The sequence below is a fragment of the Rattus rattus genome, chromosome 4 (genome assembly GCF_011064425.1).
Source record: "Rattus rattus isolate New Zealand chromosome 4, Rrattus_CSIRO_v1, whole genome shotgun sequence".
Lineage (NCBI taxonomy): Eukaryota > Metazoa > Chordata > Mammalia > Rodentia > Muridae > Rattus > Rattus rattus.
The window spans coordinates 41,317,848-41,342,169 of record NC_046157.1 but is presented as its reverse complement, the minus strand read 5'-3'; the positions used below and the strand labels follow the sequence as shown (position 1 = coordinate 41,342,169).

The window sequence follows — 24,322 nt, the reverse complement described above, 5'->3', positions numbered from 1 at the left end:
ATAAGTCGCTAAGTAAATAAATGAATGCATAAAATTAATAAATGAAACTACCACATAATTCAGTTACTATGATCACACAGATCAGTTTATGATCCTAGTTGACCTTGACTCCAACTAGTCATTTCTAGTTTAATGGTTTCATCTACCCAAAAAAGTCCCCCCGAATTCCTCAGTTTATCTAACAAATATTTATTGAGAATTTGTTGTTTGTTATAGAATATACACTTACGAATTAAGTATATATCATATCACATACACCAAATAATAAATAAAAACATTTCTGTTTTCTACAATTCATGTAAAATGTTTCCTTTGAAAATAAAAATTTGATTTTCTCCAAGGATAATGTGAAAAGTATTATACCTTTAGGATGTGAAGACCACAATTAGATGCATAAATGCAGGCTGGGGCCACAACATCCCATTGGTTGGTGTTGTGAGTGGACAGAATTAGGTACAGATCACCACTATCACTTCTACATAAGCAGAGCACTGGGTTTATGGAAACCTCATAAAAGGACTCTCAACTCCTCTGTTCCAGAGAAAGATATATAAATAAAATGTTATAGTTAACAGAGAAAAATACTGTAAGAAAAGTGCATGGTACATGATTTCATTATGACAGCTCCCTTAAAAACTTTATTTTTTGGTTGGGTGTGAAGCAGAGTTCTATTACTAGAACTTATTGCACTTTTCTTGTGATTTCCTGCTCATGTATTAAACATGGAATGATCCAGGTAACCAGAAGGACCTTTTGAATAATGGAAAGAACACTCAGAAAAGCATGCAGCCAGCTAGAAAATGTTCTGTGGGCAGTAAAGGCTTTGTCATCTCAGGGAATGAGGTATGTGAGGAGACATGGGACACGAGTCAGAGCCAGAGCACGAGCAAAAGCGAGGCCTTATGGTTAGAGAACTTACAACCAGATCTATCCACACTCTCCCAGCTACCTCCTCACCAATGATCCAGTTGGGGATTTGGATTTTCAGAAGACCAAGCAAGGTACAGGAAGATGGTGCTGAGAAAGAAGAAAAGTAAGATTAGAAAGGGCAGGAGATCTACCTACAGCTGAAATACACGCTCTCCTAACAGCTTGGATCTTAGCATCTTAACAATGAGGTAAACACTAGGGAGAATGAGTCAGAGGAACCAAAAGCATGTTAATGTTGTGAGGAGTTGACTTCAGAAACATTGAAGGAGATGGGATTCACTATGCACATCAGGGTCTCAAAATGAAGACTATAGGAAACTTGGAATGGGTAGATGAGCAATGAGGAAATGCCATCATTGGCCATATTGTTAGCAAAGGAAAGCCTGCTCCATTAGATAGTAAGGTGTTCTTTATTTTTACCTAGCAGCATCTATTCTTACTGCAAGGACTGGTGCAAATGAAGTGGAAGACTCAGCTTGGTCTATGCCTTTAATCCCAGCACTTGGTCTACTAAGTGAATCCCAGGACAGTCAGGGCCATACAGAGAAAACCTGTCTCAAAAAAAAAAAAAAACAACCCAAAAAACAACAACAACAACAAAAAAAAAAACCCACAACGCAATAAAACAAAACAAAATGAAAAAAAAAAGAAGGCTCTTTATTCCAAGCATTAATTTCAAGATGGCAGCAGCAGACCATTCAAACAAACACAGCGCTTGTCTGGGCCTGGGTCTCAGATTTGCACAGGTTGAATGCCCACATAGCTGGTTCTGAACAGGTTAAGGAGAAGTCTAAGGTTTAATCTACTTGCTCAGAGTGAAGAACTATTTGAAAATATTAAGTTTTATATATATATTCATAACCTCTGTTTATCATCTATCTATCTATCTACCTACCTACCTACCTACCTACCTACCTACCTACCTACCTACCTACCTACCTACCTATCAGTTTTTCCAGACAGGGTTTCACTATGTACCCCTGGCTGTCCTGGAACTTACTTTGTAGACCAGGCTGGCCTGAAACACAGAGATTTGCCTGCCTCTGTCCCCCAAGTGGTGGGATTAAAGGTGAGCACCACCTCCATCTGAGATAAGTGATATATGCTCAATTGAATATTTTACCAAACAGACAAGAGCACAGTCACTAATTTGATTGCAACTTTGGTTGAAGGCTAGAATCGCCTTGACAGGTGAACAATTGCTAGCATGTCACTGAGTAGTTTTTGAGCCATTTTTCTGAAAACCTTTCAGAACAACTGAAGGGCTCCATCAGAGGATATGTGTATCAGGATGATGATCTGATCTAGATTCACACCTTCTATTTTATAATGGCCATCTATAGCAACATGCTATGTAAAAATGAATTTTCACAATGAAGAACTGAACTTTATAATGTACTCCAGGCTTGGAATTGACTGCAATGATGCTCAGACTTTTATGGTCTCTGTGGTCTCTTTTTGGAAGGAAAGTCATCATGTTTTGGTTTATAACTGAGACAGCTGCAATACACTGTTTAAATATATTTTTTAAACTATGGAGCATTTTAGGTACCAAAGTATATTTTATAAAAATTGATGGACACCCCTGAAGGCACCTCTGAGCTCCTAAAAGTAAAATATTAAACATTAGAAACAATACATTGGCAAACACCTGCCACACTACCTATTTGAGAGGCTGAGGCAGGAAGAATATGCGCTTAGGAGCTCACAGACACCCCCCCCCCCCCCCAGTCAAGACAAACCTGGATAATACAGAAAAACCCCATCTCTAAAACGCATCGCCATGAATCTTGCCTGGTCTTCAAGGCAAATTCCAAGCTCCTCAAGGCCCCTGTCTCACAAAACAAAACAAAACAAAACAAAACAAAACAAAACAAAACAAAAGATAAAAACAACCAAGCACTGAAACAGACACTTACTTTACTTAAGGCTATTTCTGGCCATTTCTGCCCCACCTAAAAGTTAATTATTTTCAGATTTTCTCCACATCGCCCCTGCATTTTTCAGTGTGTATGCATCTATTGCTAAAGCACTGATTTAAAACAGAAATGATGCCGTTCATTTGTAATCTGGTTTGTTCATCTAACAATGACATCTTCAGATTTATCCATATAGTTCATGTAGTTAACTGTTAAAAGTATTTCTTCAGGTCCGTCCTGAATCTGTAGTAGTCAAGGTAGCCCAGGGGCTAGTGTTTTGGTACTACTGGTGCTGTGGATGAAAGCTGGGTGGAACAATGAGACCCTTTAGGAGGGACATATGGGACATAGGATAGGAAGGGAAGGATCTCGGCAGCTTTCTTAAACTGATTTTTAAACTGAAATTTCAGTTTCAGAACTAGAGTCGATTCTCCTGGCTGTTAGAAGGCATATTTAAGGGAGAAGGAGAAGGCTAGAGTACAATTGTCTTAACTGAATAGCTTAACATAGCCCTTCGTGTATTTTTACTTTTCTTGTAGCGTTGGTGACTGTTCAATTGAGGACGCTGGGTAAGCGCTGTATGGTTTCACGAAGCCCCTGGCCTTTTTTCTTTGAATGGTCCTTACAAATGAGGTGGTCTGTTCTTTCCTTACTTTCCATTCAGCCTACCTTCTCTGTGTGAATTCGTACTCGCCCTTCTCTCTCATCACTAGCTGGGCTTTCACCGACAGTCAAATAGGGATACAGCTGCTAAGAAGACGCCAAGCCAAGATGCTTCACATTCAGAGCCTCCTTTGATTCGAGCCTGGCTGCCGCTCCCTGCCCACTCCCAACAACCCCACCCACTCCTTAGGGGCCGGCCCACCTGAGGCCCCACCCACAAACCTTGTGCCCCTCCCACTTCGTTCGCGGCCCCTTTGCATCCTGGGATTTGTGGTCTTCCACAGCCTCACCCGATCGCAAGCGCCGGGCTCCGCCTTTCGCCCTAGGGACGCGGTGACGTTGCATCCTTCTAGTTCCAAGCCTCCCTCTTTAGCTCTGGTGGAGTCTCAAGTCTCAGACTTCATAACTCCTTTTACGACACTGAGTCTCTGAGGCAGTCTCGGCGCCAGGTCCACTTTTCGGCTAAGTGACGTGGACGTCAACAGCAATGGCGGAAGGAGAAGATCTTCTGCCACTGTCAACGTCGGGCGGGGACAGCTGGTGAGTGCGAGCCCAGGTTTAATTCCCACTGGCCCCTTCTCTTCCTGTTCTCCATCCAGCCTGCCCCCGAGGTGCTGGCTGGCGGGGCGTGGAGCAAAAGTCACCTGTCCTCCTCCAAGCCCCTGCCCCGCCCCCTCTGCTTCAGGGTCTTCCCTGCCCGCGGGCTTCTCCGGCGAGGGAGGAATCCCGGGGACTCAGAGGTAGTCCTGGATCTGCGCCTAAGTCAGGTCCTCCTGCTTGGTCCAGCGGAGAGGGTGGCTTCCACAGAGTCCCTAGCCAGGGAGTTGGAATGGGCGCACTAAGGAGGAAGTTCTTGGATGGAGATCTCAGATCATTCGAAATAAGATCTTTTGAAATAACCACCGCGACCTTTGACAGTGCAGAGGTTGTAAGATACACCCAGCAGGATTCCGCCTACGAAGTTCAGTGTTTAAATAGTATTATTATTATTATTTATTAGTCTCCCAACAGTTTCCCACATTTGTTATTTTTCCTTCCCACCACTTCCCTCACAACTTAATTTCATGGCTTTGGATAGTGTATTAAACTTTGTTATCGTTTATCCCAAGCATTTGCATGTCTCTCTGGGGGTGTGAGAAGATTTTGTTTTTAAAGGAACTCATGTAGCCCAAGGCTGTCCTCGAACTTTCTGTGTGGCTAAGGATGACTGTGAACTTCTGATGTTCTGGGTTATAGGTGAACCCCATCCTGCTTGTTTGTGAGAATGAACCCAGAGCTTCATGCATGCTGGGACAAGCTCTCTACCAACTGTGATACATCCCCAAGCCTCCCAAAACCTTTTTGGTAGGCATTTTTTTCCACTGAGGGTCATTAATTTTTGGCGAACACTTCTACCTTTGAAATAGTGTGTGTGTGTGTGTGTGTGTGTGTGTGTGTGTGTGTGTGTGTATCTTACAGTTAATCTAAGTGTATTGATCAGGTGTAATACTCAGGGATTTTGTTGTTCACAGTTTTTCCTAGTGATTACTATCACTGTTTACCTACACACAATGCAAGCCTTCGGTAAACTTGTACTTTACTGATTGGAGACAATGAAAATATCAGAAAGGGATACATAATACAGCAATTGAGTAATTGGACTTGGGGAACTGTGATAAAGTTAATTTTGTTCTCTGAGATTGTAAATAAGTGTTCTGGGAGTTCAGAAGAGGCAGAAACCACATCAGCATGCATTACAAAAGCTTCACGGAGGCACTGGTGTGTGAGTTAGACTCTGAAGAATTAGTAAGATTTATCTTAACATTATTCAAAATAATCACTATAATGTGAGCTACAGAAGTAGTTAAATTTTTTCCTTTTGCCTCATTGAAAACTAAAAAACAACAACAAAAAACCAGATAGAACTTTTACTGTATTTAAAAAAGTATATCCAACACCCAATATGTTATTTGAACATGTACTCATTTTTAAAACAGTTTTTCATGTATTTATTTATTTTGAGGCAGGGTTTCACTGTATAGCCCTAGGTGGTCCAGAACTTGCTATATATCCTTGGCTGACCTCTGTCTCCCAAGCTCTAGGATTAAGGGTATATATACCACTGCAACCAGATTTAGTTTTTAATTTTTACCTATATGAAAAAGTCTATGTACGCTTTACATTTATCATGAATTTCAGTTGTTCTAGCCATATTTCTAATATTAAATACCATACATGGCTATAAGAAATGCACCTTAGGGTCTTGTACATGGTAAACAGGTGCTCTACACTGAGCTATATTGTCAGATCAGTAAAAAGACTTCAACCTGTTATAGAGACCATTTAAAAATCAATGAAAAGGGGCTGGAGAGATGGCTCAGTGGTTAAGAGCACTGACTGCTCTTCCAGAGGTCCTTAGTTCAATTCCCAGCAACCACATGGTGGATCACAACCATCTGTAATGAGATCTGATGTCCTCTCCTGGTGTGTCTGACGACAGCTACAATGTACTTACATATAATAAATAAATCTTTAAAAAAAATCAATGAAAAGAACTTTCTAGAAAGTGACCTAGCTGGTTATAGCATGAAATTCGGAGTTTGGGAAGATTGAATTGTATTATCAACTGCCTTTAGTCAGTTGATTGAGAACCGTAGGGGAGCAAATTTTTCTGAGTTAAAACCTTGTTAGGAAGTTCTTAGGTTGGGGCACTCATGTGTGTGGTTATTGGCAAGGCCACTCTAGTGGATGGTTCCCAGCAGCGCATTTGTTCTCTTAAAGGTTCCCTTAGGCCTGTGTCTTTTGTTGATCTGATTGTTTTCGAGATAGAGTTTCTCTGTGGAGCCCTGGTTGTCCTGGAAATCTCTCTGTAGGTCAGACAGGCCTCGAACTCACAGAGATCCTCTTGCCTCTGCCTTCCAAGTGCTGGGATCAAAGGAGTGTGGCACCACTGTGAGGCCAGGTCCGTCTTAGGGTTACTATTGCTGTGATGAAACACCCTGATCAGATAAACTTGGGAGGACAAGGTTCGTCTAGCTTGTGCTTCCACATCATTGTCACCACTGGAGGAAGTCCGGACAGGAACTTCCCCAGGAGAGGAACCTGGAGGCACAGACTGATGCAGAGTGCTGCTCTCTGCCTTGCTCCTCATGGGTTGCCTGCTTTCGTGTAGAACCCAGGACCACCAGCCCAAGGATGACTTTTTCTACAACGTGCTGGGATCTCCTGTCAGTCAGTAATTAAGAAAATGCCTTACAGGCTTGCCTACAGCTGGATCTTATGGCGGCATAAGATCTCACCTCTCAGATGTCTTCAGCTCGTATCAAGTGGACCTAAAACTACCTAGCACCGTTTGGTGTGGGTTCTCTCTCTTACTTGTTTTATTTCCATGAGTGGAGGAGCACTGAGCTGTTCATTACAATTTCCAGTCTCCCTCTATCCTCTTCTACCCATTCTTCCCTCCAGTCTCACTCTTCCCCTGACCAGTTTCCACAGAGTGAGGAAAGACTTTGGGAGTGGGAGCCACAGCTTGGTGAACCCACTTTTCTTTGAGAGTTCGGTAAATGAGATCATTACAGAGTGGTTTTTAGTTTAGCTGTCATGTTTTAATTTTGACTTTGTCACTTGTAAAAGTTTTCCACAGTGCATTTTGCATGTTACCACCAAACTCATCTTAATGACTAAGGACCATTCAGTTCACAAATGGAAGTGCATACGAATAAAACTAGGCTGGGTATGGTGGCTTACTCCTAATTCCAGCGTTATTCACTCAGGAGACCGAGGCAGAGGAATTGCTGTAAGTTCAAAGTTAACCAGAGCTACATTGTGATTTTTAGGGCAGCCTGGGCTGTCTCAGAAACATGAAATAGCTAAAGTGAGAGGAAGAAAGGGGTCAAGGGGTTGGGGGATAAGGGAGGAGAGAGGGAAGGGGGAAGGAGGAGAGGGAAAAGAACTGAGAGAAAAACCTAGGCCCCTGTCCTCCAGGAATTTATGATCTAAATCAAAAGGCTCATTTAAGAACATCAACAAAATTGGGCCTGACTGGGTATATCTTTAATCCCAGCACTCAGGAGGCAGAGACAGGGTTTAACACCACCCTGATTTACACAGTGAGCTCCAGACCAGCCAGGGGTACATGGTGGGACCCTGCCTCAAACTACTAAACAACAAAAAGAACATCAGCACAGTGTAACACAATGAGACGTTCGGGGCTCTTTTGTAGCTGATTAGTGCTACCTTAAATAGGCCAGCACTGCCATCCCTGTTTGAAACTGCTTTTCACTATTTTATTCTGTCTTTTTCTCTTTGTGGATAGTAAGTAGTATTTTTCAGTTTCTTTCCTAATAAGTGGAACTAGCTAGTTGAACTTGTTAAAAATATGTATATACTCTTTAAAGAGCTCTGAAAGGGGCTTAGAGTCTTTTTTTAAGGGTTGGAGAGATGGCTCAGTGTGGTTAAGAGCACCTGGCACTCTGAAGAGGCTGGATTCAGTTGGTAGCATCCAAAAATAACGCTCTGCTCCAGGAGAACCAACACCCTCTTCTGGCCTCTGCTGGTTCTAGGCTCCACGTGGTTCACACCTTGCAGACAAACGCTCATCCACATAAAAGTAAAAATTAATAAATCTTTGAGTACTTAGATTCTCTGACATCACTTCTGCCTACTTATTGGGTTTTAGTTATGTTTTAAATCCCCAGCTCTTCCTAAAATTGAAATGCGTTGCAATTGCCTTGAAGCTTGTTAAAAATGCCAACTGATTGAGTAGGTGTTAGGTGGGGTCTGAGAGTCTCTATTTCTGAGTAGTTTCTATGTGATATCCGTTCTGTTTCTTCATGAACTGACCGTCAGCTAACAAGGTATGGATAATCTGTATCTCAGAAGGGAAGTCAGGGGAATTTGTCTTTTTATATCATGTTACATCATATAACTTAATATGCTATGATTTATATCATCACACAGCTCTTTACTTATTTAACGTTTTGGTGTGTGTATATGTGTATCGTGTGCATAATGTGTAGGGGGAACATGTGGATGTCTGTCAAGAGTCTTTCCACCATGTGTGTTCCAGTTATTGAACACAGGAAATGAGGCGTGGCAGAAAACCCATTAAGTGCTGAGCTGTTTCACTTATTGCTTTATGACAGTGAGCTTGTCAAGGGGAATGGCTGATGGCAGGACGCTCAGTAAATATTTGTTGCATGAATGTATATATATATATGAGCGAATGCCAACGTTTGTATAACCACGAGCGATGCATACCAAGCCACTGTTTCATATACAGTACCTAACCTTCGTGTTCCTATGAGCTAACTGCAGGCTGGTGCTTATCCCCTTGGAAAGGCAATCAGAAACTGTCTCAGCTCCCACCTCTTTAGACCTTTAGCCATGTGACCTCAAGGTGTGGTAAAAAACTAGTCAGAATTTAGATTGATAAAGTTAAGGGTTTTGTTGTTGTTCTTGTTTGTTTTTCATAACAAGGGTTTTTTTGTTTGTTTGTTTGTTTTTATTTTTATTTTTTGAGGGCTGGTGGTGAGGCGTAGCCCTGGCTGTCCTGGAACTCTGAGATCTGCCTACCTATTAAAGGTGTGATGTACCACTACCACAAAGACAAAGTTAAATTCTTAAAATTTGAAAGTTGGTAATGCCCTCCTTGATATATTAAAGGAAGAAGCCTTGGATTTGTACATATGCTTTTATTTTCTGAGTAATTCTTTATTAAATAATGCTTAGAGATCCAAAGCCATAGTCAACCTTTTTCTCTTAATTTTATAATTGTTGGCATTCTGAACTTATTTAAATTTATAAATTTTACTCAATATGCACTTTAACATAATTCTAATCTTTTGCTCAATTCTTCTTAAATTCTTATAATAGTAAAAGGATCAGTTCTGTACGAAACATCTGTATATACCGTAATGTACAGTTGGTTATGAAGAGGACGATTTTGAATAGAGTTGATAAACTCTATTCTCTGTACTCGGCAGAGCAATGCTGAAATGTGACTTCTGTTTGGTGTCAGCCAAAGACAATAGCTGCCCTTACATATCAGAAAGCAAAATCGTTTAGCAAAGCATTCATGGCTCAGCAAACATCTACTCAGTAGGCTTTATATTCAGGCTGCTGGGTAAGGTTTTAGGGGGAAAAATGGAAGCAGTGTTAAAGTCAGAGCAGGGCACTGTAGTGCTTGGTCTGCTTTAACTCATCATTTTGTCAGAAGGAATAAGACAAAATAGTGCCACAGTTTTGCGGACCAAGTGTTCAATTGTGAGCATGTGAAAAAGCATTTCAGGGCCAAGCCCCATACCAGATGATATTTAAGAATTTTAGCAAGGAGATATAAGAAATGTTGTTAAGCATTTGCATAGAGCTTTTTCGGTTACATACCCATGTACACACACACACACACACACACACACACTCACACTCACACTCACACTCACACACACACACGTGCATCTTACAACAGCTTTTTGAGACAGGAATTACGCAGAATTACTGTTAATGCTTTCTTGGGGGTGAGAGGATGGCCTTAGAGTGGTGGTTCGGCAGATCCTGGTCATAGAAGACCTGTACTAACTCAGCATCTCCTTTCTGCAAGCCCTGTGTTCCTTGTAATACTGATTGCATTTATGTTATAAATGTCACATGTCCCTTAAGGGACTCCTAAAGAAAGTCCTCTTGAAAATATGGATCAAATGTTATATTTTGGAAAGCAATGTATTCAAAGTTGTGCGTTGAACATATATGTGTATATGTGTTGAGCATATATTGGCTATTTGTGGACCCTATGTAGATATGAGGATATGTATGAGCTGTGTACATCACTAACTCTCTTATATTCATGAGAAGATACAATTTATGACTGATATGATAGGATAATAAGGAAAAATTATATATATGTATACTATATATATCTTTATAGACCTTTTATTTTCATAACACTATGTTCTCATATGCCTATCCCAAATCACTGTTGTTGTTTTTTTTTTTAAACTTTATTGTATGGTTATCTACATCATCTAAATAGAAAATAAATTATTTAATGGTATATATTAATATATATGATTAAATAAATACATGTAATGTATTTATATTATACTATGTGCTAATATGGTAAGTAATCTACCATATATCGAAAGATTATTTTATTTGTGGTAAGCAAATACACTGTTTTGATAGCCTTAACAACTCAGCAGTTTTTCTGTCGCTTTAATTCAACCATAGGGAAATAAGTATCTTACTGTGTATTATTTCCCCTGTAGAGTTTCTATTCTAGTCTCTCTCTCTCTCTCTCTCTCTCTCTCTCTCTCTCTCTCTCTCTTCTCTCTCTCTCTCTCTTTCTCTCTCTCTGTGTGTGTGTGTGTGTGTGTGTGTGTGTGTGTGTGTGTGTGTGTAACTCTGTGGAGTTGGTTCTTGCCCGCCTTCGTGTAGGTTCCGGGGTTGAGCTCAGGTCATATTTATCAAGCATCCTTACCTGCTGAGTCATCTCCATGACCCCCTTTCTTTGTTTCAAAAGATAAAAGTTATAAAAATGCTCCTTAGGGAAATGCATCCTCTTAGGAATATGCAGTTGAATACAGGAATTCTTTTCTGTTTGAGACAAGGTCTAGGTTGGCCTAGAACCTGTAAGTAAGCCAGGCTGACCTTGAGCTTGGGGCAGTCCTCCTGCCCCAGTTCTAGGATAATGTGGGAACCATCATATTCAATGAACCCTAGACCTTGAGGTTTGTGAATTCCATAGGATTTGACAGCCACAACGAAGATAAGTGAAAGTATCTTTTATCACATAAATCTCTGTCACTGCCTGGAATCCAGTTTCCAAATGTAGATCTGCCATATACTTCTCTTGCCAAAGAATGATTTTTTAAGTCAATAAAGTATCTTTGTGAAAAATTGCCTAGATGTTGCATAATGATGTCACCTTTTATTTTTCATGCAGACTATTATTTTCTAAGACCATTTTTTCAGGAAAAATAATACTTTAAAAAAATCATTGTATTTGTAATAGAGCTGCTCATGACTATTCATGCCTTTAATCCCAGTACTTGGGAGGTAGAGGCAGACGGATCTCTATGAGTTCGAGAACAGCTTTGTCCACAAAGTAAGTTCCTGGATATCCAGAATTGTTAGACAGAGAAACCTTATCTCCAAAATCAAAAAATGAAAAAATGGAAAGAAAAAAAAACCTCCAAAAACAAACAAAAAACAAAAGAAAGAAATTTATAACTGATACACATAATGAATGTCTCTGCAGACTTTTGCTATTTTTCATTCCATTCTTATTTTAGGCAAACAATTTGCTGTTTTTAAATTTCCAAGTACATGGCTTTGGTTGGAAAGGGCTCTGTGGAGAGCAAGCTAGTGAGGTGGCTCAGCAGGGAAAGGGGAAGGACTCTGCTGCCAAGCTTGACTTCCTGAGTTTGATCCCTGGGACCTCTGTGGTGCAACAGAAAACTGAAAGTTGCTCTGTTGCCCCACATGTGTGCTGTGGCATGTGAACACTCACATACACGGGTAAGCCAGTAAGTAAATGAACAGGTAAACAGGAACATGCTGGGGACTTTTATCTTGAGAAAGCATGGGACAGAGAAGCTAGAACAGCCAGAGGTTACAGTTCGTCAGTGGAGAAGCTCTCCTGTAGTTCAGCATGGGAAAACCTTACAGCTGCAATAAACACGTATCCTCACTACACATGCAACTGTTAGACCCCCACCCCACCCCTAGCAAGTAGTAATCCCTGAGGTTTTTTTACACATGCAACTGTTAGACCCCCACCCCACCCCCAGCAAATAGTAATCCCTTGAAGGTTTTTCTTAGAAGAGGAAGAGCTACTGTGGGTACCATTTGGTAAAATGTGATCTTCGTGACTTGTGGATTAAAAAAAGAATATTTTAAAAAAGACTTAATGGCATTTATTCTATTTATAGTTAATTTTTAATTTTACAGAACTTTTGGGCCCTCCATATCCTTTTCCTGTCACATGGTGATGAAATCTTGTAGCTGTCACATTTGTAAGGGATATCTGACCAAAACAACTATATTTAGCATCTCTTTACTCGACAGAGGATTCTGGGAGAAATGGGACGTGAGTGTGATTGGAGTCCATTGTATAAGATTGCCAAATAATTAATGAAAACATGTTTGGGGCGGGGGGAGAAAAGGGAAAGAGAAGAACTTTGGGGCTGATGTTTCCTGAGTTGTGCAATAGGAAAAACTCAGCAGTACGGGGTACAAATTAGGCCATGGAACAGCTTGAATGAAGCAAGTGCCGGTTGCTCACCGTACTGTGTGCTGGGCTTAGAGGGGTTCGGTAGCTATCTCGGAAGTAAGAACACTGGCAGGGCCTAAAGCCGTCAGGGAGGACGATGGGATGCATATGCCGAGCTGTCATGGCTTACTCTGGCCGCAGGGTGCCTTACCTTTACACACCGGAATGAACTGCACGCCTGTAAGAGAGCCTCTCCCAGCCGGTTAACACTCCTCTGCAGTCTTTCCGGATAAACTGTACATTTAACCAGTTGAGTTTTGGGGTGTTTATTTTTAAGTTTAATAAGTAATCATAATATCCAACTTGGAGCAGTCCACCATTAGATGGTAAACAGAATATCTGTAGTCATGGGAAGGAAGACTACTGGCAGTAGAAGCATGTGCTGACATAGATTATAATAGGAGCAGAGCTGGAAACAACGCTGATGAACCAGGCAGTAAAGCTCGTGTGCCATCACTGCGTTTATGTGAAGTGTTCCGAATAGGCAGATATGGAGAGTCAGGGAATAAGTGAATTCTTATTACAGGCTGGGAGCAAGGTGAGGAAGGGCTGGTGGGAGGAAGTAATAAGTGAATTCTAATGGATGTGATGTCTCTTTTTATTTTTTATTCATTTGCTTCTCATAGATTATAACCAGTGGTAGTTTGAATAGTTTACAGAACTAAACTTGTGACCTCCATATCCTTTTCCTGTTGTACAGTGAGGAAATCTTGTAGCTGATGAAATCTTTTGGCTACCCCTATAGACTCACATGTTTGATTGCTTGGACCATAGGGAGTGGCACTGTTAGTAGCTGTGGCCATGTTAGAAGTATGTCCCCGTGCAGGCAGGCCTTGAGGTCTTATATATGTTCAAGCTATGCCCAGTGGAGCACAGTCTCCCGCTGCTGCCTTTGAATCAAGACGTGGAACTCTTAGCTTCTCCAGCACCGTGTCTGCCTGCATGCCGCCATAGTCCCTTCTTGATAATAGTGGACTAAACTGCAGTGGAACCCTAACTAAGGTGCAACCCAAGGCGGTTTCTCCTCTCTTCTCTCCTCCCAAGCCCTCCTCACCACTCTTTCCCCTCTCCTGTAGAACCACTCCTCCAGCTTCCCAGGGATACAACCAAACGAGCATATCAATAAGAGAATACAGTAAGACTAGTCACCTCCTTCATATTAAGGCTGGACAAGGGAACCCAGCAGGAGAAAGGATCCCAAAAGCAGACAAAAGAGTCAGAGACAGCACCACTCCAGTTGTCAGGAGGCCCACAAGAAGACCAGTGTACACAAACATAACATATATGCAGAGGCCTGGGTAAGACTCATGCAGGCTTCCTGCCTGTTGGTTCAGTCTGTGAGCTCCTATGAGCCCTGGTTAGTTGATTCTGTGGTTTTCTTGTGGTGTCCTGACCCCCCTCACTCCTACAGTCTTTCCCCCCTCCCCTCTCCCATAGGATTCCCAAGCCCCACCTGATGTTTGACTGTGGGTGTCTGCATCTGCTCCCAGGATGTGATGTTTCTTTATATACAGAATGTACATGGAAAGATAGGCAAAACAAGTCTCATTTTCCTGAGGTTCAAATAATGCATTATTAAACAGTTTCTATAAGTTTTGAAATTGTGAGTAGAAGTCTTTTGAACATAGTTGGGAGGGAAAGTAATTTAGAAAAAAAGCTTAATTGCTAATCTTTTTTTTCTCCTAGCGGGAGATTTTCTGTAACTGTTCTTTTAATTTTTGTTAAATTTTATTTTTTTTAATTTTTTTAAATTAAAACAGGATGACATCACTCCCCCCTCCCTTTCCTCCCTCTAGCCTCTTACAACCACCCTCAAGCCCCTCCCACTCCTCCAAGTTGATACCCTCTTTTACTTTGGCTATCACTGTTGAGTGCATGTGTGTATGCGTGTACACAGAAATATATGTGAGTACAACCTGCTGAGTCTTTCTTTGATGGTATGTATATGATTTCAAGGTAGACCATTCTGGGTAGGATAACCAATGAGGGGGCTTATCCCAGAGAGAGGCTAGTTATCCTCCTCCCAGCAGTCAATCGTTGCCCCAAGTTCTTTGTTTAGGAATAGGGAATTCCCCCCCCCTTCTACATTACATGTCCATTGGTAAAATCATCATTCCCTTCTTGTTTATGCATCCATTTCTAAGAGGGACCAGCAGACTTCTTGGTTCTTAGAATCTTTCCATTCTGTCTTCCATGATTTTGGCTGAGTCATAGATGCAGAACCTGTGAAGTAGTTGTATCTGCTGAGGCTAGGCCCTACCCTGATCTGTTCCTCTTTGCATTGTATCATGTTGTGGTTTTCTGTGATGATCATTTGCTGTAAAGAGAGGCTTCATTGATGAGGGGTGATAGCTACATTTTTATATGGCCATAAGGATAAGGTTTAGAATGTAGGAAGGAATTATGCTGGTCTAGCAAAGTGGCAACAGTAGTCGATTCTTTGCTAAAGTCCATGGCCTCACTAGCCCCAGGAAGCTGGCTAGATTCCAGTACCAGGCATGATTTCCTTCCTGTTGAGTGTGGGCTTTAAGTTCAGTTAGATAACATCAAGATGTGAGTGCATTTATGCACTCTTATGTATATCTTATCATTCTGGTCATTGTCATGCTTCATAGGTGCTGCTCCTGGGTACAACTGTTTAATTTCCCCTCACCTTCAAAGCTTGCATAGTATTTTCTAGAACCTTGGAGGTAGACAGGAAAGATGACTGAGTTCAAAATCATCCAAGTCCTGTGTTTTAAGTGTGTGTGGTATCTTCAGCAATAGGGGCTCACCCGTAACTTCTCAGGAACGACCAAGAGTTACCTTGACCATCTTTATTGTTTTGGGAGTCAGATTTTTCAGGGGATTCATTGAGTGGCTTATTTAGAAACAATTATAAAACTTCTAGTTGGATTTAATAATCCGAGAAGCATTAGGAATGCACATTAAGTTTGGAAGTGGTTTGAGTTTATGCTTTTGTCTCTTGCACAGTTGTGCACGAGTTCCCAATGTTCTAGTTCCTGTCTGATGGAAGAGACTCAGACTCAGCCAATAGCTGGAGTATAAGTCTGTGCCTGCCTAGAGCAGCTTGGGTTAGAGTGCTCTCATGACTTTGCCACAAAACATCTGATAAGGGGGAATTTTATTGCATTTTATTCTAAAGGTAGTTATTACTTTATTTCTAATTTTAGGGGTTTTTGTTTTTGTTGTTTGTTTGTTTATTTTTGAGACAGGGTTTCACTCTGTAGTTCCCTGGCTGACCTTGAACTCCCACACTCCTGCCCTTTAGCCTGATGATGCCTGACATCATCCATTGCTGGATTTTTACTTCTTTGTTGTAAGCATGTTATTGGTAGCTCATTGAAACACCCTGCTGTGTTCTAACATGTTATAGTTTTAGAATTATAGAGCCAGGAGGGAGGTGGTATTCAGTTTCTAGTCACAAAGCCTTGTATTTGCTGTGTCTTGAACTTGCTGGGCAAAGGGGGTGTTTACTTTTATGAATAAAGCCTGTACTTTTCTATTTTGGGACCTCATCTGCCTAGCTCGGATGTTTGTCTAAGCTTTAGCTTGTAAGGTCAGTTCCGAGTTTCTTAGAGCCAAAGACGACTAAAAAACCTACAGCCCACCACTCACCAGTTAAGCCTGTAGATGGTGCGTGTTCAAAGGAGACGTGAGCCTGCTGCGGGCTGAGTGCTGTGTAGAGTTCTCACCTCTCCGCACCCTTCTGTCCAATCTTTAACTGCAGTGTTCGCAGCTCTTTTGCAGTAACAGATGCTGGTGTATAAAGTCTGAAAACTGAGGCTTTGCCTCCCTCAGAAGGCACGGTTATTTAATTATTTAGGTCTGTGCGAAGTGTCTTCTACTACTCGAAGTATAGTATTTTCTGGTCTCTGCAGTACTTGGCATACACGTACAGTTGAAGTGCTGCCGCAGATGGTGGTCTCGTGGGCACAGCATCAGAGTTCAAGCCGCAGCTCCTTAACAGGTGTGCTTGCACATTACTGTGACTCTGCAAGCACTTGGAGGCGCTTGCTGTGTTGTATGGAGTAGTAAGGTATTTGGCAGCGCTCCTTCAAAAAACAAATAAGATTTTGCACTGAAATATTAGAACAATTCTAGCTCATTTGTGTTATAAAATTCCATCTCCATTAAATGATATTTTCCTGATTCCATTTTCACAGTTGACAAACATGGCATTTATTCCTCAGCATACATTGTATTAATTGTGTAGTTATAAACCATATTTTAAATTCTAATCATCTGTCTCATCGAGCTTAGTTAGCGTGGACTAGACAGACACTTGTCTCCTGAGGCAGGCCTGAGCTATCAGCCCTAAACTTCAAATTGCTCATCCTTTTTCCTCGTCTTCCAACGTTTTTGGTGACTATTTGCAAAAGACCAAAAATGATTTGGTGTCTATTTGCAAAAGACAAAAGATTTGTCTTGTGTGGTCACCTGTGTGCTCACATGAATTTGGACTTTGTTGAGGGACACTTGGCCAGTGCTTTAATGTTGATTGTACCCAAGCGATTACATTTTCATCTATCTAATTCCTTTCTGTTAAGAGAACGATCTAATAAAGCATGCACACTCAAAGGGCAGCCTTAGACTCATGTACGATAGGGAGTAAATTAGGCAGCATAATTGATTTTTTTCTTTAAAACTGTAGCAACTGGTTCTAGCAGATTTACATTTCTCCTTAATTGCTTTAAGAATGTTAGAAATTATCTGTCTGTATTACTTTTTTTTTACATCTTCACAGATTTTAATGTATGCTAAAATAATAAAGTATTGGGACCTCAACCTCTGGAATCCATAGGGAATTGATTTACCAGTATTTTGAGCTACAGAATAGTTCATACCCCGTGAAAGTTCTTAACTGACCATCTTAATCATGCACAGTGGAAGGAGAATGAACGTTACTTTTCTCCTCAGACATGGTAGATTGAGTATAATTGCCCTCTAGTTTGCTTAATGATGTTTCCTTATAATTTTGCTTTAGCGTAACAGTGGGGTCTTCTTTGTTCCACTGTCATTTATCAAACACTTTCTGTACATCAGGCTGTGCTCTGGGCATAACATTGATATAATTTTGTACTAAATAGCCTCAAACTGCTGGGCTTTGACTTCTCGCTTGAATTTTAGTGTTTTTCATTTTTGCTGCTGTTTAGCATAATATTATGAGCATTAATTTGGGAATCCAGCCTGCTAAAATTTGGCTCCCAAGTTTGCTATTAATTATGGCCATGTGATGATAACTCATTAAATGAAAAGAAAGGGATTTTTAATACCATAGGATGGTTGTTTTGTGTGTCTCAGAAGTGTCCATGACCCATCTTGCGTCATAACTGCAGCCAGTGATGTGTGTCACTGTAGTGAGGATTAAAATGGACACATGCAGATTGAGATGGTAACGCTCCGTAAGTCCCAGCTCTTGGAAGATGGCCAGCCTCCGCCATATTAGATTCAGCTTTTAAACAAACAAACAATAAATAAACATCTGTAAAATCTTCAGAACAGTACCTGGCACATGGAGAGTGCTGCACCAAGCCATCCCTACCGCCAAGAACAAGTTACTGGGATTTGTCTCCATGGATTCACAGTGCTGTCAACATGCCTGTGCCACCTCCTGGTGAACAACTCTGATTGATAATTTCTGAAATAATTTACACCAAGGCAGAATTGTATCCCTGAAGCAGAGTGTATGGAGGCTGCATGTGCCTTGCACTGTTGCATTCTGACTGCCGAGAACCTTGTCCTCTGAGATGTACCCTTTAACTGGCCATGTACATGTACAAGGGGAACTAATGAGTCGAGTAGTTTTAATGAATTTCTTTTCTTTTTTTTTTTTTTAGGGAAAAAGATCTTGAAGAAGCCCTGGAAGCAGGAGGTTGTGATCTTGAAACTTTGAGGAATATAATTCAAGGGAGACCATTGCCTGCTGAACTGAGGGCCAAGGTTTGGAAGGTAACTAGAAACTAATGGTAAACTGTAGTCACTTAAAAGAATTTTTAATAATTGGTTTTCAGCTCTCTGAAAAGACTTTATAAATATATCGCATCAAGAAAATTGATTTGAGTAACTTTAACTAAAAGTGCGTTTCTGAGCCAGGTGCATTTGTACATGCATTCAATGCCTTTCTGCTCTGGGAGGAACAGACGAGCAGGCCTTGGTGTGTTCGAGGCCACGCTGGTCTATACAGCAAATTCCGGCTAGCCAGGAAGACATAACAAGACTCTCAAAATACATGTTTCTGCAGTGTTTCCTATACTTAATAATGTTCACAGTGGTAATATTTTATAGCCACTAGAAATGTCTGTGATCCTTATAAATTGTTCAGCAAGTGGTAACAAGTGAGGAAATAAAAGCGGAAGGCAAAATAGAATGAGCACAGACTCCCAGGGAATGATCTTAGGAATGCTAAAGGAAATATGTCGGGCTGGAGAGATGGCTCAGTGGTTAAGAGCACTGACTGCTCTTCCAGAGATCCTGAGTTCAAATCCCAGCAACCACATGGTGGCTCACAACCATCTGTAATGGAATCCTCTCCTTGTGTGTTGAAGACAGTGACAGTGTACTCATAAAATAAATAAACAATAAAAAATGTGTTTAAAAAAAAGGAAATATGTCTATGGGTGCTGGTTACAGTTTTTCTTTATTTTCCTTCCCATCTGTTCTCTAATGTTTGTGGGGGTTTTGTTTGTTGGCTTTTATTTTGTTTTTGTTTTTGTTTGAAACAGAATCTTACTAAGCCTAGCCTTTCGATCCTCGTTCCTCAGCCTCTGCTATGTAGTGCTGAGATGACAGGTGGGCAACACCATACCTCGCATACATGGCTTATTTTTTTCACAAATGCTCAGCCACTATACCATCGCACTGAGCCTGCTAAACTTGAAGCAATCCTACTAAAATCAAAGCCTACACAAGGCTGCCCACTTTCTCTCTACCTATTTGATATAGTACTTGAAGTCCTAGCCCAACAAAAGGTTAAAGGAATACAAATTAGAAAGGTCAAAGTCAAATTATTATTTGCCAATGATATGATAGTGTACTTAAGTGACTCCAAAAGTTCCACCAGAGAACTACTAAGCCTGATAAGCAACTTCTGCAAAGTGGCTGGGTATAAAATTAACTCAAACAAATCAGTAGCCTTCCTCTACTCAAAGGATAAACAGGCTGAGAAAGAAATTAGGGAAATGACACCCTTTACAATAGTCACAAATAACATAAAATACCTTGGTGTGACTCTAACCAAGCAAGTGAAAGATCTGTATGACAAGAACTTCAAGTCTCTGAAGAAAGAAATTGAAGAAGATCTCGGACAATAGAAAGATCTCCCATGCTCATGGATTGGCAGGATTAGTATTGTAAAATTGACAAATGGGACCTCATAAAATTGCAAAGCTTCTGTAAGGCAAAGGACACTGTCAATAGAGCAAAACAACAACCAACAGATTGGGAAAAGATCTTTACCAATCCTGCATCTGAGGAGGGCTAATATCCAATAAACACAAAGAACTCAAGAAGTTAGACTGCAGAGAATCAAGTATCCCTATTATAAAATGGGGTACAAAGCTGAACAACGAATTCTTAACTGAGGAACATCAAATGGCTGAGAAGCACCTAAAGGAATGTTCAACATCCTTAGTCATCAGGGAAATGCAAATCAAAACAACCTTGAGATTCCACCTCATACCAGTCATAACGGCTAAGGTTATAAAAAACTCAGGTGACAACAGATGCTAGTGAGGATGTGGAGAAAGAGGAACACTCCTCCATTGTTGGTGGGATTGCAAGCTGGTACAACCACTCTGAAACCAGTTTGGTGGTTCCTCAGAAAATTGGACACAGTACTACCTGAGGACCCAGATATACCTCTCTTGGGCATATACCTAAAAGATGCCCCAACATATAACAAAGACAGATGCTCCACTATATTCATAGCAGCCTTGTTTATAATAGCCAGAAGCTGGAAAGAGCCCAGATGCCCTTCAACAGAGGAATGGATACAAAAAATGTGATACATCTACACAATGGAGTACTACTCAGCTATCAAAAACAATGACTTCATGAAATTCATAGGCAAATGGATGAAACTAGAAAATAACTTCCTGAGTGACTACAAAAGAACACACATGGTATGTACTCACTGATAAGTGGATATTAGCCCAACTACTCAGAATACCCAAGATACAATTCACAAGCCACATGAAGCTTAAGAAGAAGGAAGACCAAACTGGATGCTTCAGTACTTCTTAAAAGGGGGAGTAAAATCCTCACAGGAGGAAATACAAAGTGTGGAGCAGAGACTGAAGGAAAGGCCATCCAGAGACTGTCACACATGGGGATCCATCCCATATGCAGTCACCAAACCCAGTCACTATTGTGGATGCCAAGAGGTGCATGCTGACAGGAGTCTGATATAACTGTCTCCTGAGAGGCTCTGCCAGAGCCTGACAAATACAGAGGTGGATGCTTGCAGTCAACAATTGGACTGAGAACCCGGTCCCCAGTGGAGAAGGTAGAGAAAGGACTGAGGTAGCCGAGGGGGTTGCAACCCCATAGGAAGTACAAAAATATCAATCAATCAGACCCCCCCAGAGCTCCCAGGGACTGAACCACCAACCAAAGAGTACACATGGAAGGACCCATGGCTCCAGCTGCATATGTAGCAGAGGATGGCCTTGTCAGGCATCAGTGAGAGAAAAGGCCCTTGGTCCTGTGAAGGCTCGATGCTCCAGTTTAGGGGAATGTCAGAACTGGGGTGGAGGCAGGAGGGAGTGGGTGGGTGGGGGAGCACCCTCATGGAGGCAGGGGGTGGGGGATAGAATAGGGGATTTCCAGAGGGGAAACTGGGAAGGGGGATAATATTTGAAATGTAGATAAAGAAAATATCCCATAAAAAAAATGGAAAAAAAAAAAAAGAATAGGTTCACCAACCAGCCAGAAATGGAGGACTTGAAGCCCTACCCTTCTCTACTGAACTATTTCTTAGGAAAATTTGAGGCAATGGGGGAATAAATGCCATCAGTTATATGTCCACTGGTGACCCCACCAGGGCTTCAATGAGCAGGTCACACAGATGGCCCTGAGTAAACCAAATGGATCCTCCATCAAACCAAAAGTCATGAATCTGGGAAAGGGACAGGTAGGGAAGATGAAGGGGTGATAGGTGGGAGATTGAAAATAAGAAGAAAGAAAATTTTGAATTAAGATGTTATGTATTTGTAGCCAGGCGGTGGTAGTACACACCTGAGCTTGAAGCCAGCTTTATGTAAGGAACAAGTTCGAGGACAGCCAGGGCTACACAGAGAGACCCTGTCTCAAAAAAAAAGTTACATATTTGTGAAAATTATAAGTACAAAAGGATGAAATAAAGTTACTATCAATAGGTAAAGCATGTAACAATGTGTAAATGTATGTTCTGTCCTTTCCTTATTTTTCCAGAGCATATATATTTAACAGAAATGGAATTATTACTGTACATAGCATTCTAAATGCCTTATTTCAGGAATTTAAACATGTAAAATAGTGTGTGGCACATGTAAAATTATTCTTAGTGTGTACATTTCAGAAATGGGCCTTCGACATTCCTACCATTATGGCTAAGTGACTTAGATTTTGTTTTCACAATTTCTCAGTGCGACCAACTTGCTCGTGTTATCTTCTCTGTAATGGTTCCTCTAATCTGATAATGTCTGTGAATGCAGAATGTCTGTCTCCTGAAGCAGAATTTACAGATGCTACATGTGCCTTGCCATCAAAAAATGTGGAGATTCATGTAATGAACTAAGTTGTATCTGTAACCCAGCTTTATTTAACTTTACCAGCATCTGACTAGTCTTGTTTGACTATTTTGTTTGACTGACCAGTCTTGTTTTAGTAGTAAACTCATCCTCCTGACTCCTTCATGCTGAATTGTTTTAAAGCAAATCCCTTGTGGCATACTAAAATATTTGAATAAGAAATTTCCAAATTATAGTTTCAAAGTAACTCTACGACCATTAGATACCAGCACAGTAGTTCTTGCCTCTTATCAGTGCATTTTAATTATACAACAGTGCTTTCATTGTGATAGTTTCACACGTACATATTCTACATTTTGATCATGTTCACCTCCACTACTCCCTCTTGACCCTTCCTGTTCCTGTTAATCCTCTTCCTCTTTTCAGTTGGTCTGCTTCTACTTTCTTGTCCTTTTTCTCCTTTCAGTGGGGGATGACAGTGTTTCCTTAGAGTTACTTACAGGAGCGCGAACTCTTCACCAGTGACTCTCCCCACTAACCAATAACTAAAAACAGTAATTCTGAAGTATTGAAATAATTTCCTCAGTTGTCTATAAAGGTCTTTTGATAGGTGACTCACATTCAAATGCAGGAAGGACCCCTTGTTGCACTAGGCTGAGTCGTCACTTGAGTCTGTTAATTGCACACCTGTAATCCCAGCACTCGGGAGGCAGAGGCAGGCGAATCTACAGAGCAAGTTCCAAGACAGCCAGGGCTGTACAGAACAAAACCAAAAACCAAACCACACCACAGCGATACTCTTGGCTGGGTGGCACAGCCACATCCACTGGACACAGTGGAAGTCAGGAAGCCAGCACAGCTGCTTGACACGGTTCCAGCAAAGCCGAGCTGAATGCTGCGATGGCTGTCACTCCTCCTCCCTTTCAGGTTTCCGTCTCTGCGTGTCACATTCTTAGAGACTCTCTGCATTGTGGTCCATTTTCTTTCCTGAAAAAATGGTGTTTGAGTCTTTTTAGGAACCTGTAAATTTAGTATCCCTTCTGCTCTTAGGGAAATAACTTTAATGTGGCCCTATTTGGAAGTCTTCCTTATGCCCTGGAGAGCATGCAGCTCAAAGATAGGGCTTTCTAAAGAGGCCTTGACTCCAGGGATCTTCTTGGGCTATTCTTCCCTAGGCAAACTCAGACTTATAATTGGAACAGGATAAACTTAGAAATAGTTGACAAACCTGACTGGCCAGGAGAATTGGTGACAGATTCAAGGCCTCCTTTATATGCTTAGAGCTCTCTACAAATGTTGTTTAAAGATAAGGGATTATGCAGGGTACGTACACTCCTGGAGGAATAGAACTCAGTAAATAAAGTAGCTGGACTAAAATAACCTTCTCCTACTTAATAGCTTGGGTGATCAATGGATATAAATGTAAGGAGTCAGGACTAGTATTTGCTATACATAAAAAACCGGTTCAAATATTTTTTCTATGTGTCTGGAGCACTTTAAAACTTCAAATACTGCCAGTCTGAAAGCAGGCTGTCATATAATGGCTGTGTTTGCTTTGGTGGAGACATTCTTTAGATTCTTTGAAATGGAGTTATAGGGCTAATAATAAAATTAAGTCTGTTGTATTTGTCTTTTCTAATTGTGGCTGCACTTGTAATCCCAGACACGTAGTGAAAAATCAAACACATGTCTCCAGACAAAGTAATATAATTTGTACTTGTTGGATAATCATTAGTCTGTCTTTGTTCTGTGAAACTGTATAAATAAAGGAGCAACCTGATTGCTAGTCAGAGTTGCAAGATTCCCCGGACCACTGCGCCTGACTCAACAGA

At 41.1% G+C, this 24,322-nt stretch overlaps 1 protein-coding gene across 1 annotated transcript in view; it reads left to right on the top strand.

The window, feature by feature from the left end:
- The first annotated feature begins 3,851 nt into the window (after nt 1-3,851).
- Tbc1d23 (TBC1 domain family member 23) overlaps nt 3,852-24,322 on the top strand; it is a 55,783-nt gene continuing 35,312 nt past the window's right edge. Inside the window, 2 exon segments of the mRNA XM_032900316.1 lie at nt 3,852-4,052; nt 18,600-18,711. Of these exon segments, the coding sequence (XP_032756207.1) occupies nt 4,000-4,052; nt 18,600-18,711 (165 nt within the window). The 5' untranslated portion in view covers nt 3,852-3,999.